Below are 14,548 nucleotides of genomic sequence, written 5' to 3'. Positions count from 1 at the left end.
GTTGTGTACCTTGGCTCGTCAGGCACAAGCAGATTTACAAGGGTTTCGTACAATGCCAGACCCGCCACAGATAAGAAGATTGCTTCCTTACATTCCAACACAGCCCGGTTCTGGACTGCATTGTCTGGAACTTCGATTATGTTATTTGCTGTGAAATACATTTCTAGCCGATCCACATACGCTTTAAAACGTTCCCGGTCATGTCTATATTCCCCCAAATGTCCGATTACACCTGCCATTTTAATCTCTAGCTGTTCATACCGTGAGCTGTATTTTACCTCGGATTTTTGTAGGTTTTTCCTAAAGACAGAAACTTCCAAAGTCTCTCTGTCGACTGGCTGAATCCTTCAACAAAATTTAAGCTTTAAATCATCCGAAAAATCCCATCCCCCGTCGCCAAATGTGATATCGTCACAGAGCACAGCACACACAGCTTCCTACATGGCAGACAGCTCTCTCGGAAGCATCCGGAATCTGCCTGGTTCTGTTTATTCTTAACTATGCAGTTGTTATACCTAATACGTCCACATCAACTGTGTGGAGCTACAAACATTACAAGCTTACAGACATTACAATTGCAACCAATGCATCCACTATCTCTGCAGCCACTTCTTTAAGACCCTGAAGCCTGATGCACTTTCCTTTCTCAGCCACCTCTCCTCAGCTAGTGGTCATAGCCCTCCAGCTTGTGGTATCAATGTCCCTTTTGCAAACATCTTTAAAGTGAGCCTAGTGCAGCCCAGTGGTGCTAAAGCAACTTCTTCCCTTAAGAGATCCTTTAGAGTACATCCACCTACCACCTGATAGAGATGACCAAGCCACCGGAGGCATCTGTGTTTGAGAAAAGTTCTTAGATGGCAACTTAACTTCCACAAATACTTTGGTGTCAGGAACAATGTTCTCCCACTTGATATTAAGAATATGATGAAGATGGCGTGTGTGCTAGAGTTTAGTCTTCTCTCAGCTAGCTGTAGGTTGTCCAAGATTCGCTACCATGCAGCAGCATGTTCAGAACTCGTGTTTGGTACTGAATGTTAATTTCTTATTATTCCATAGGTGCTTAGTCAATTGGCCGAATGAGATTGCTGCCTTTTCTATCCAGAGATAAGTTCGCTGATACAATTTTTCCTACATTTCAAAATCTGGATAAAGTACTTCAGTGATTCTGTGCACCTCACGGTATCTGTTCACAGTGATTACAGGCATTGGAGCAGACACAGTTCTGACGAAAAGTCATCAATTTGAATTGATAACTTGGTTTCTCTCTCCACCAATGCTGCCTGACCTTTTGCAGAATGTTGTGTTTTTTTTTAAGGCTTTAATAATGTTTTATTTGGTGAATGCCTGTCAGAGGATCAATCTAATTGGTCACATGATCCATCTCCTTGTTGTGATTATATCACATACACAGTATTTGCTCATTAGATTAACTTGTTCAATGAATACTTTTACTCTTGCACACCTTTATTATTTAAAGTTAACCTCCATTTAGTTCTCCCCTAGCACCCCACCATTACCAGTTCTGGCCCAATCTGCCTATTACAGCTGTCGATCTTTTCCCAGCCTGCTGCTCCGAACTGCTCACTATAAGTATGCAAAAGGGGTCTAGGAATGACTCTCCCAACAATTTTCCCTTTCTTCCACTGGGCAAGCACTATTCCCCACACATGTTCAGGCTTGGGCTGACAAGTGGCAATTAACATTCGCGTCACACAAGTATCAGGCAATGACCACCTCCAACAATAGAACATCTAACCGCATCCCCATGATATTCAATGGCATTCCCATTGCAAAATACCCCACCATCAACATCCTGCAGGTCACCATTGTCCAGAAACTTAACTGGACCAGCCACATAAATACTGTGGCTACAAGAGCAGGTCAGGGGCTGGGTATTCTGTGGTGAGTGACTCATCTCTCTGACTCCCCAAAGCCTTTCCACTATCTACAAGGCAGAAGTCAGGAGTGTGATGGAATACTCTCCACTTGCCTGGATGAGTGCAGCTCCAACAACACTCAAGAAGCTTGACACCATCCAGGACAAAGCAGCCCAATTGATTGGCTCCCCATCCACCGCCTTAAACATTCACTCCCTCTACCACTGGCTCATTGTATCTGCAGTGTGTACCATCTATAAGATTCAGTGCAGCATCTCGCCAAGGCTTCTTCAACAGCACCTCCCAAACCCACAAGCTCTACCACCTAGAAGGACAAGGGCAGCAGACGCATGGGAACACCACCACCTGCAAGTTCCCTTCCAAGTCACACACCATCCTGACTTGGAAATATATCGCTGTTCCTTCATCGTCGCTGGGTCAAAATCCTAGAATTCCCTCTGTAACAGCACTGTGGGAGTGTCTTCGCAACACGGACTGCAGCAGTTCAAGGCGGCGGCTCACCACCACCTTCTCAAGTGTTAAGTCCAAGGAAGAGGCATATAAATTGACCAGAAAAAGTAGCAAACCTGAGGACTGGGAGAAACTTAGAATTCAGCAGAGGAGGACAAAGAGTTTATATCAGGAGGGGAAAAATAGAGTATGAGAGGAAGCTTGCAAGGAACATAAAAACTGACTGCAAAAGCTTCTATAGATATGTGAAGAGAAAAAGATTAGTGAAGACAAATGTAGGTCCCTTGCAGTCAGAATCAGGTGAATTTATAATGGGAAACAAAGAAATGGCAGACCAATTGAACAAATACTTTGGTTCTGTCTTCACTAAGGAAGACACAAATAACCTTCCAGAAATATTAGGGGACCGAGGGTCTAGCAAGGAACTGAAGGAAATCCTTATTAGTCAGAAAATTGTGTTAGGGAAATTGATGGGATTGAAGGCCGATAAATTCACAGGGTCTGATACTCTGCATCCGAGAGTACTTAAGGAAGTGACCCTAGAAATAGTGATCATTATTGGTCATTTTCCAACATTCTCTAGACTCTGGATCAGTTCCTATGGACTGGAGGGTAGCTAATGTAACACCACTTTTTAAAAAAGGAGGGCGAGAGAAAACAGGGAATTATAGACCGGTTAGCCTGACATAGGTAGTGGGGAAAATGTTGGAATCAATTATTTAAGATGAAATAGCAGCGCATTTGGAAAGCAGTGACAGGATCGGTCCAAGTCAGCATGGATTTATGAAAGGGAAATCATGCTTGACAAATCTTCTAGAATTTTTTGAGGATGCAACTAATAGAGTGGACAAGGGAGAATCAGTGGATGTGGTGTATTTGGACCTTCAAAAGGCCTTTGACAAGGTCCCACACAAGCGATTAGTGTGCAAAAGGAATGCACATGGTATTCGGGATAATGTATTGACGTGGATCGAGAACTGGTTGGCAGACAGGAAGCAAAGAGTAGGAATAAATGGGTTCTTTTCAGAATGACAGGCAGTGACTAGTGGGGTACCTCAAGGTTCAGTGCTGGGACCCCAGCTATTTACAATATACATTAATGATTTAGACGAAGGAATTGAATGTAATACCGCCAAGCTTGTAGATGACACTAAGCTGGGTGGCAGTGTGAGCTGTGAGGAGGATGCTAAGAGGCTGCAGGGTGACTTGGACAGGTTAGGTGAGTGGGCAAATGCTTGGCAGATGCAGTATAATGTGGATAAGTGTGAGGTTATCCACTTTGGTGGCAAAAACAGAAAGGCAGAATATTATCTGAATGGTGACAGATTAGTAAAAGGGGAAGTGCAATGAGACCCGAGTGCCATGGTACGTCAGTCATTGAAAGTTTGCATGCAGGTACAGCAGGCGGTAAAGAAGGCAAATGGCATGTTGGCCTTCATAGCAAGAGGATTTGAGTAGAGTAGCAGGAAGGTCTTGCTGCAGTTGTACAGGGCCTTGGATATTGTGTTCCGTTTTGGTCTCTTAATCTGAAGAAGGGCATTCTTGCTATTGAGGGAGTGCAGCGAAGGTTCACCAGACTAATTCCTGGGATGGCAGGACTGACATATGAAGAAAGACTGGATTGATTAGGCTTATATTCACTGGAATCAAGAAGAATGAAATGGGATCTCATAGAAACATATAAAATTCTGACAGGATTGGACAAGTTAGATGCAGGAAGAATGTTCCGAATGTTGGGGAAGTCCAGAACCAGGGAACAGAGTCTAAGGATAAGGGGTAAGCCATTTAGGACCGAGATGAGGAGAAACTTTTTCACTCAGAGAATTGTGAACCTGTGGAATTCTCTACCACAGAAAGTTGTTGAGGCAAGTTCGTTAGATATATTCAAAACGGAGTTAGATGTGGCCCTTACGGCTAAAGGGATCAAGGGTTATAGAGAGAAAGCAGGAATGGAGTACTGACGTTGCATGATCAGCCATGATCATATTGAATGGTGGTGCAGGCTCGAAGGGCCGAATGGCCTACTCCTGCACCTATTTTCTATGTTTTCTCTTTAACAAACGCTGGCCTTGCCAGCAACGCCCACATCCCATGAATGAATAAAAACAATGTGGTGAATCATGGGAACCTGCATCATACTTTTCCATATCTCAAATGTGATAGGACACCAACACACACCGACAGGAGTAATCTGATCTATATACTCCTTAAACTGTAATTTTAAAAAAATACAATATTCTCATGTTATTAAAATACAATACAAATCACAAGTCAAACCTGAACTTAAGTGGAGACACAGAAATATTAGGTCAATCTGACTCAAGTATACTCACAGCCTGGTTTGTATACCAATACAGGCAGGTCCCTTTCAGCACAAACCAATATTTTTTCCATTTGTTGCCAATTAAACCCTTGTTGGTTTTCTTCTTATAGAGCCATCCCTGGAAGTCTGCATGGCCAAGGTCTTTGCAGGAAATCCTTCGTCTGCTCATTGTTGTTGTGTTTCCTACAAACAACAAGTCCAATTAAGCACTCTAAACTCAGTCTGCTGTGGGCATTAACATTTCCATGCTCTGTGTACTGAATTCAAATACATGATTGGAATTCAGTACACAGTGCATGGAAATGTTAATTTTAAATACAAAATGATTAAATAACTATTGACCTTCAAACAATTATAATTACAACAGTAGCTAGGCTCATGTCTATTCAACAGCACACTGCTCGTTCTTACAATCTAATGAATTATACTGGATGAGCAGTACAAGAAAGTTACCTCGAGTCTTCTTTCTTGGTGAACGCAATGAGACCTGTGAAGATAAGACAATATAAGCTGTAGCTTTTGGCTTCAATCGATCACAGATGTTTGGAGCACTGATACGCAAGCAGCCAGCTCAGTCATGACCCTTTCACTAATATCTGGCTGCTGCTACTGACGCACAACACACAAAAAAAATCCATTAGCAGGATTTCAGTGAACATCCTGTTGCCTGTAGGCAAGCCTTCACACTGATACCATACACTAAATCAGCTAAAATACAGTAAATCAGCTTGGCTGATTGCGTCAAAATACATTCCAAAATGCAAAAGGGCTACTTACGGCTGGGTTGCCATTAGCTGCTCCAGTGGATGAGACTGAAGATGGAGAAGACTGTAATGAAAAATAAATTTTAAAACAATTTAGAAACCTGTAGATTCAATTAAAAAAATTATCTGAACTTAGTCATGAGCTGCAAACAGGAAGCGACACAAGTAAGGTGTGAAACGACTGGGAGGTGGGGAGGGGGGGGCGGGGGAGAGGGGTTGTTATATTTCAAAAATATTTTTTATACCCATTATCTTTCCTTTGGAAGCATCAATAATCTTTACAAAGTCATAAAATTGTTGTCTAATTACAGAGGAAATCATTTCTCTAGTACTTGCCACTGAAGGAATTCTGATAATTTGTCCTTGAAATTCATGTGATTTAAAGCTACATTCACAGGACCACTGGACCATTTCCAAGTCAGGAGTGTGCCCATGTAAGTCTGCTTGCAAATTGTTGACCCTGTTCAGTTTGGATTTAATTACAAACAAAACCAATATCTGCAATACAAAGTAAACTGTTAATGAGCTCCATCAAGTGACTAACTTGTGTATGACAACATGATGTCCGTATGTAAAGTATATGAAAGAAAGAACTTCAGCTTGTAAATGCAGTCATCAGTTGAGTTATACAACCATGGCTGTCACAGGTTCAGTCTATAGTCTATGCTAACTCAGTTTATTGCACCTGGAGTGGTGCCAGATTTGGCCCACAATTGGCCTTTGTGTCGCCGAATTAGGGATATAGCCAGCCAGAGTTCCCACTCCTGACTGCTATGAAACAGTCCCTGTTGAAAACTTGCATGTAGACATCAGCTCAGTTGTGATGCCTTGAGCAATTAAAAACCCTACCAGCATTCACCTTCTATTTAGGAACATAAGAACAGGAGTAGGCCATTCAGCCCTATGAGCCTGTTCCGCCATTCAATTAGATCATGGCTGATCTGTATCTTAATTCCATTTACCTGCCTTGGTTCCGTAACCCACAATATCATTGCCTAAAATAAATCTACCAATTTCAGTTTTGAAATTTTCTATTCACCGAGCCTCAACAGCATTTTGGAGGAAGCATTCCATTTTTCTACTACCCTTTGTGTGAAGAAGTGCTTTCCAACAACAACCCTGAACTGCCTAGCTCTAATTTTAAGGTTATGTTCCCCTGTTCTGGGCTCCCCCACGAGAGGAAATCGTTTCTACCCTATCAACTTCTTTATTCATAATAAACACCTCAATTAGATCACTGCTTAATCTTCTATACTCAAGGGAATACAAGCCTAGTCTATGCAACCTGTCCTCATAATTTAACTTTTAGCCCAGGTGTCATTCTGGTGAATCTGCATTGCATTTCCTCCAAGGCCAATATATCCTTTCTGAGATGAGGTGCCCAGTACTCTAAAGGAGCTTGAACCAGAGCTGTATACAACTGGACCATAACTTCCACCCTTTTCTATTTTAGCTATCTTGATATAAAGGCCAACATCCCATTAGCCTTTTAAATTATTTTTTTTATTATAAACAGATTTATACACGTGGGGCCCCTAAATCCCTCTCCAGTTCCTAGCTTCTCACCATTTAGAAAATACTCTGACTATCTTTGAGGCCCACTCTGGATGACCTCACACTTCCCCACGTTAAATTCCATCTGCCACAGTTTTGCCCACTCACTTAATCCATCAATGACTCTTTGCATCTTTCTGCCTCCCATCCACACTATTTACTGTGCAACCTAACTTAGTGGCATCAGCAAACTTGGATATACTTCATCGAAGTCATTTATAAGTTTAGTGAAAAACTGAGGCCCCAGCCCCTGGGGGACACCATCAATCACATCCTGCCAATTTAGGTACATACCCATTACCCCGACTCTCTGTCTCCTACCTTCTAACCAATTCCGTACCTATGCCAATAGATTGGCTCCAATTCCATGCGCATTTATTTTTGTTAATAGTCTCTTATGTGGAGCCTTATCAAATGTCTTCTGGAAGTCCATATAAATAACATCCATAGATGATCCCTTATTTACCACATTTGTTACCTCCTCAAAAAATTCAACTAGGTTCATTAGACACGACTTACCTGTTACAAATCTATGCTAGCTCTTTCTGATCAGTTCATGTTTGTCCAAATGCTCAGTCACTCTGTCCCTAATAACAGATTCTAGTAAATTCCCCACAACAGATGTTAGGCCTAATAGGCCTATAATTTGCTCGTCTCTCTCTCTTAACCTTCTTAAATAATGGAGTGACATAGGCAGTTTTCCAATTCAAGGGGACATTTCCTAAATCAAGAGCGTTTTGGAAGATCATGACGGAAGCATCTACAATTTCCTTGCCTACTTCTTTTAATACCCTGGGGTGAAAACCATCAGGACCTGGAGATTTTTCTATCTTCAGTCTCATTATTTTCTTCATTACCATTTCAAATCTATTAAATTCCGGTGTTTGATTTATTTTCCGTTTTCCTCATATGTCTGATAGTTTATCTTCTAAGTACCGTATATACTCGCGTATCATGCGACTTTTGAAGACCTAAATTGTAATCTAAATTTGGGGGGTAGCATGATACGCGAGATACAAAATTTGCGGGTGTGAAGTGCTGGCCAAGATTAGGCTGTTAGGCTGTTAAGCAGACCGTATCCACGCTGAATCTCGGCAGGTATCTCCTGGGCTGGATTGCAGCCTCTATTGTCACTTGTACTGTATCTTTGCTGTGGTCTAGAGATCGCCACCCACAACTCCCTCTGAAGTTTGCTGCATTATTAGAGGCTTTAACAATCAAATCTCCATCTATCTCAGCCCATGCTTCTTTTACCCGCAAACACAGTAGAGGCAAATCCGGAGCCTTCATATTCCCTCCCTTCGTAAATGATTTCTCTCCTTCCATCATCCAGTCATTCCATTTCTTTCTTATATTGTCTTTAAATGGCTTATTAATGGATACATCAAGTGGCTGAACGACGCTAGTCAAGCCAGCTGGAATGATTGCTATATCGGTGTTCGATTCGCGAACAGCTTTCACAACAGAATCCACTCGATGTTTCATGATTCCGGTTGTTAAGGTCTGTATTCGATCGTTGTTATGTATTAGGGTACTTGTTACGTGTTGGGTACTTGTTAAACTTGTTTGAAAGCCTAGCCTAGTGGCATCTGGTATCTCAAAAACGTGACTCGCATGATACATGAGATATATGATAAAATCATGTTTTGGGGACGAAAATTTAGGGGTCGCATGATACATGAGATCGTAGGATACGCGAGTATATACGGTAATTATTTTAGCAAGTCTGCCATTTCCTGATTTTCAATTATATCTGCATCTGTCTTTAAGAGGACCTTAGCCACCCTCTTTCTGTTAATATACTCATAAAAACCTTTAGTGTTGTCTTTGATACCCCTCGCAAATTTTTTCTTGTATTTCTTTTGCAGCTGTTACTACTCTCTTTGTATCATAGGAGCAGGAGTAAACCACCTGGCCCCTCAAGCCTGCTCCGCCATTTAATAAGATCATGGCTGATCTGATCACGGACAGCTCCACTTCCCTGCCCGCTCCCCATAACCCTATATTCCCTTATCACCCAAAAAATCTGTCTATCTCCGCATTAAATATATTCAATGACCCAGCTTATGCAGCTCTCTGGGGAAGAGAATTCCATAGATTTACAACCCTTTGAGAGAAGAAATTTCTCCTCGTCTCAGTTTAAAATAGACGCCCCTTGTGAAACTATGTCCCCTAGTTTTAGTTTCCCCTATGAGTGGAAATAGCCTCTCTGCATCCACCTTGTTGAGCCCCCTCATTATCTTATATGTTTCGATAAGATCACCTCTCATTTTTCTGAACTCCAATGTATATAGGCCCAACTTACTCAATCTATCTTCATAAATCAACCCTCGCATCTCCTTAATCAATCTCGTGAACCCTCTCTGAACAGCCTCAAATGCAAGTATATCCTTCCTTAAATACGGAGACCAAAACTGTACGCAGTCCTGCAGGTGTGGCCTCATTAATACCCTGTACAGTTGTAGCAGGACTTCTCTGTTTTTATACTCTATCCCCCTTGCAATAAAGACCAACATTCCATTTGACTTCCTGATTACTTACTGTACCTGCATACTCACTTATTGCGTTTCATGCACAAGGACACTCAGGTCAGTCTGTACTGCAGCACTTTGCAATTTTTCTCCAGTTAAATTATAATTTGCTTTTCTATTATTTCTACCAAAGTGGATAACCTCACATTTTCCCACATTATACTCCATCCGTCAAATTTTTGCCCACTCACTTAACCTGTCTATATCCCTTTGCAGATTTTTTGTGTCCTCCTCACAATTTGCTTTCCCACCCATCTTTGTATCATTAGCAAACTTGGCTACATTACACTCGGTCCCTTCATCCAAGTCATTAATATAGATTGTAATTATTTGAGGCCCAAACACTGATCCCTGCGGCACCCCACCAGTCACTGTTTGTCAACCGGAAAATGACCCATTTATCCTGGCTCTGTTTTCTGTTAGTTAGCAAATCCTCTATCCATGCTAATATATTACCTCCAACCCCATGAACTTTTATCTTGTGCAGTAACCTTTATGTGGCACCTTATCGAACGCCTTCTGGAAATCCAAATACACCACATCCACTGGTTCCCCCTTATCCACCCTGCTTGTTACATCCTCAAAGAACTTCAGCAAATTAGTCAAACATGATTTTACTTTCATAAAACCATGCTGTCTCTGCTTGATTGAATTATGCTTCTCCAAATGTCCCACTACAGCTTCCTTAATAATGGACTCCAGCATTTTCCCAACGACAAATGTTAGGCTAACTGGTCTATTATTTCCTGCTTTCTTCTGCCTCCTTTTTTTTTTAAAAATAGGGGCGTTACATTTGCGGTTTTCCAATCCGCTGGGACCGCCCCAGAATCCAGGGAATTTTGGTAGATTACATACAATGCATCCACTAGCTCTGCAGCCACTTCTCTTAAGACCCTAGGATGTAAATCATCAGGTCCAGGGGACTTGTCCGCCTTTAGTCCCATTATTTTACCGAGTACTATTTCTTTAGTCATAGTGATTGTATTAAGTTCCTCCCTCCAGAAAGCCCCTTGATTATTCACTATTGGAATGTTTTTAGTGTCTTCTACCGTGAAGACCGATACAAAATATTTGTTCAACATCTTTGCCATCTCCCTGTTTTCCATTATTAATTCCTCAGTCTCATCCTCTCGGGAACCAACATTTACTTTTGCCATTCTTTTTCTTTTTATGTACCTGTAGAAACTCTTACTATCCGTTTTCATGGGCCCAATCCTGACCATGACTTGCATCAATTTTTTTGGAGTAAGTTGTTTTTTCTGGCGTAAGTTAAAAAATGCCATTTTCCCCCCAAATTTGCTCCAGAGTACGTCAGTTAGGTACGATTTTTTTTAGGTCAGTTTTTTTTTCCAAAAGTGGGTGTTCACAGACACTTATGACAGTTTTGGACATTTATGTCACTTTGGCCAGCCAAAACGTACTCCAAATGCATTTCGGTCCAGCGTATGTGGCCAGCTCTGAAAAACCTTGCGGGCAGTGAAAAAAAAGCAGCGCACAATGGGTAGACATTAGGGCAGGGATAGGGGAGGGAAGGGAACTGGAGAGGACCTCAACGACCAAGCACCAAACATTAAGGAAAAGCTCAAACCATTAAAATACAATTAAAAAAGAAGTAAATCCTACCTTATCTTTAAAGTCTGCCTGGGAAAGGCAGTGGACCGGCCTGTGCACGAGGCCATTCGGCCTGGGATAGGGGAGGGAAGATGTGTACCGGAAAAGTCACAGCTGCTGGGCCGGGTCATCTCACCGGGAGTGGGGTGGGCGGTGCCGAGCGACCGGAGGAATCACAGCTCGTGGGTCTGGAAGTTTCATCTCTCACACCAACCCCCTCAAACTCTCCTCCCTCTCACCGCCCCCCAATCAAAAGTCTCGAGCACAGCCACTAAATAAAAAATAAAAGCTAAGTCCTACCTGCCCGGGAACTCAGCGGGCCAGCTGGCCGGTGCGGGAGTCCGCTCAGCTGAGGATAGGGTGCGGCGAGATCGGGCGTCCCTTCGGCCTGGGATAGGGGCTGTGAGCATTGGGTCCTGCTCACAGCCCACGCTCGGAGAGCAGGAGTATGCGCGCAGGTGCCGGCAGTGCTTTCTGCGCTGGCCTGTTGCTCCACCCGCCCCACCCCCTTCAGCCTCCATGCCAAGCCATGACTCTGGGGATTCCGAAGAATGGCCAGGATGGGGTCCCTTTTTTCTGGCGCCCTTTCCAGCGCGCAAAGTCGGCGCACTTCAGATCAGTGCGCCGAAAAAGGGGGTTGGGCAATGTTGGGCTCCTATATTCTGTGCTAGTTTACTTTCATAATCAATCTTCCCCCTCTCTATCATTTTTTGAGTCGTTCTTTGCTGGCTTTTAAAAGCTTCCCAATCCTCTGGCCTCCCACTAATCTTGGCCACATTGTATGCCCTTGTTTTCAATTTGATACCATCATTTATTTCCTTGATTAGCCACGGATGGTTATCCCTTCTCTTAGTCTTTCCTTCTCATTGAGATATATTTTTGTTGCGAGTTGTGAAATATCTGCTTAAATATCAACCGTCCCATACTTTGATCTATTTTCCCAGTCTACTTTAGCTAACTCTGCCCTCATACCTTTGTAGTCTCCTTTATTTAAACTTGGGACACTGGTTTGAGATCCAACTTTCGCACCCTCCAACTGAATTTGAAATTCGACCATGCTATGATCACTCATTCCTAGAGGATCCTTTACTGGGAGATCATTTATTAATCCTGTCTCATTACACAGTACCAGATCTAAGATAGCCTGCTCCCTGGTTGGTTCCACAACTTATTGTTCGAGGAAACTATCCCGGATACACTCTATGAATTCTTCCTCAAGGCTACTCTGGCCAATTTACTTTGTCCAATCAATATGATTAAAATCGCCCATGATTTTTACAAGCCTCCATTATTTCTTAATTTATATCCCGTCCAACAGTGTACCTACTGTTAGGAGACCTATAGACTACACCCACTAGTGACTTTTTCCCTTATTATTCCTTATCTCCACCCAAACTGATTCAACAGCTTGATCTTGAGCCAGTATCACTTCTCACTAACGAACTGATCTCATCCTTTATTAACAGTGCTACCCCCACCTCCTTTTTCTTTCTGTCTGTCCTTCCAAATTGTCAAATACCCCTGAATATTTAGTTCCCAGTCCAGGTCACCTTGCAACCACATCTCTGTAGTGGCTTTAAATCATCCCCATTTGTATCTATTTGTGCCGTCAATTCATCTATTTTGATATGAATGCTACGTGCATTCAGATAAAGAGCTTTTAAATTTGTTTTTTTGGAACCATTTTTTCCTGCTTTGACCCCAGTTTATGATTCACCTTTATGTTTATACATTCTGTCCCTTCCTGGCACGCTCTGGTTATTTCCCCCAGTGCTACCCTGCTCCATTGCCTTCTCCTTATTCTTTGACTTTTTAAATTTTCGCTCACCTGAATCCTTCCCCCCCCCACTAATTAGTTTAAAGCCCTCTCTCGCCCTAGTTATTTGATTCACCAGGACCCTAGTCCCAGCATGGTCTAATTGGAGCACGTCTGAACGGAACAGCTCCCTCTTACCCCAGTACTGGTGCCAGTGTCCCACGAACCAAAACCCATTTCTCCCACACCAGCCTTTGAGCCACCTGTTGATATTTCTCCCAGTCCATTGGATCTCGACTGTTATTTACGCTCGTCTAGACCCTTTCCTTTAGTTTTATACTGTCTCTCACTTCCCGGGCTCTCTCATATGCGCTCATACAAGAAGAATGGACACTTGGGTAAGGCAGCAGAAGATCCCTGATGTCTGTGGGACAAATACTACTGAATTATTGGTAGGAGACAGGAAAATTCTTTGCAAAAAGGAGCAAAAAATAATTTATAAACAAGACTAACAGCCTTGTCGACTTAAATATTGATGACCACCATTTCAAATCAACTGAAGTTTATATTAAAAGAATTGTCACTAATCAGTTGTTTTTGTTTCTTGAGGGCATGAAATCTCTATCATGTTGTCCAGCACACCCACCTCCCCCTCCCCAAAGTCCTACCCCAAACTGAACATCGAGATATCCTCACTCACGGAGCAACTCCTCATCCTTGGTGATTTCAATCTCCATCTCAGCTTCTCTTGACTTCTTTCCTCTCAATTCACTGCACTCCCTAAACTTTTACTCTATTCATGGCCATTCTCTTGACCTTGCTATTTCCAATGGCCTCACTACTCTCTTGGTCTCAATTTCAAACAATGCTATTTCGAACCACTTCTTTGTATCCCTCACACCCCACATCTTCCTACCATTTTTCAATTCCATTTTCTTCTGCATCCACCCCTGGAAAAATACTCTCCTCCAAGTGACTTACAATTGCACTTTGAAACTGACAACTGACTTAGATCTGATCCTCCAATAGCCACGATCCGACTAATGCTGTCAAATCTGCTCAAACACTCCCTCACCTCTGCTTCTGATGCCCTTGCCCCAGGAAAAGCTTTACTCCCTCGCATCCTGGTCGATTCCCCAATGCTGCCTCCATCTTCACTTCAAGTCCAACAGATGCAGATATGATCAGTGCATATCCATCACCAGATCTGGCTGGACCATATCAACGCCATCAGGTCTCTGTCTCCTCTGCCATTTATGCTCAAGAACTAGCCACGACTCTAGCCAAACTATTCCAGTACAGCTAAAACACTGGCATCTATCCAACAAAGTGGAAAATTGCCCAGCAAGGTCCTGTCCACCAAAAACAGGACAAATCCAATCTGGCAAATTACCACCCAATCAGCATATTCTCAATCATCAGCAACGTAATGGAAGGTGTCATCAACAGTGCTTACTCACCAATAACCTGCTCACCATTGCTTAGTTTGGGTTCCGCCAGGACCACTCAGTTCCAGACCTCATTACAGCCTTGGTCCAAACATGGACAAAATAGCTGAATTCCAAAAATGAGGTGAGAGTGACTGCCCTTGACATCCTTTTGCCGAGTGTGGCATTCAAGGAACGCTAGTAAAATTAGTCAATCAGAATCAGTGGTAAACT

The 14,548-nt window shown here is 42.6% G+C and overlaps 1 protein-coding gene across 1 annotated transcript in view; it reads right to left on the bottom strand.

Annotated features, from left to right (window-relative positions):
• LOC139273163 (connector enhancer of kinase suppressor of ras 3-like) overlaps positions 1-14,548 on the bottom strand; it is a 468,583-nt gene that overhangs the window by 156,125 nt on the left and 297,910 nt on the right. The window contains exons 14-15 of the mRNA XM_070889671.1: positions 5,125-5,194; positions 4,682-4,854 (exon numbers count right to left, since the gene is read on the bottom strand). Of these exons, the coding sequence (XP_070745772.1) occupies positions 4,682-4,854; positions 5,125-5,194 (243 nt within the window). The remainder of the gene's footprint in view (positions 1-4,681; positions 4,855-5,124; positions 5,195-14,548) is intronic.

Source organism: Pristiophorus japonicus, chromosome 9 (genome assembly GCF_044704955.1).
Source record: "Pristiophorus japonicus isolate sPriJap1 chromosome 9, sPriJap1.hap1, whole genome shotgun sequence".
Lineage (NCBI taxonomy): Eukaryota > Metazoa > Chordata > Chondrichthyes > Pristiophoridae > Pristiophorus > Pristiophorus japonicus.
This window is presented reverse-complemented; position numbering and strand designations above follow the sequence as displayed.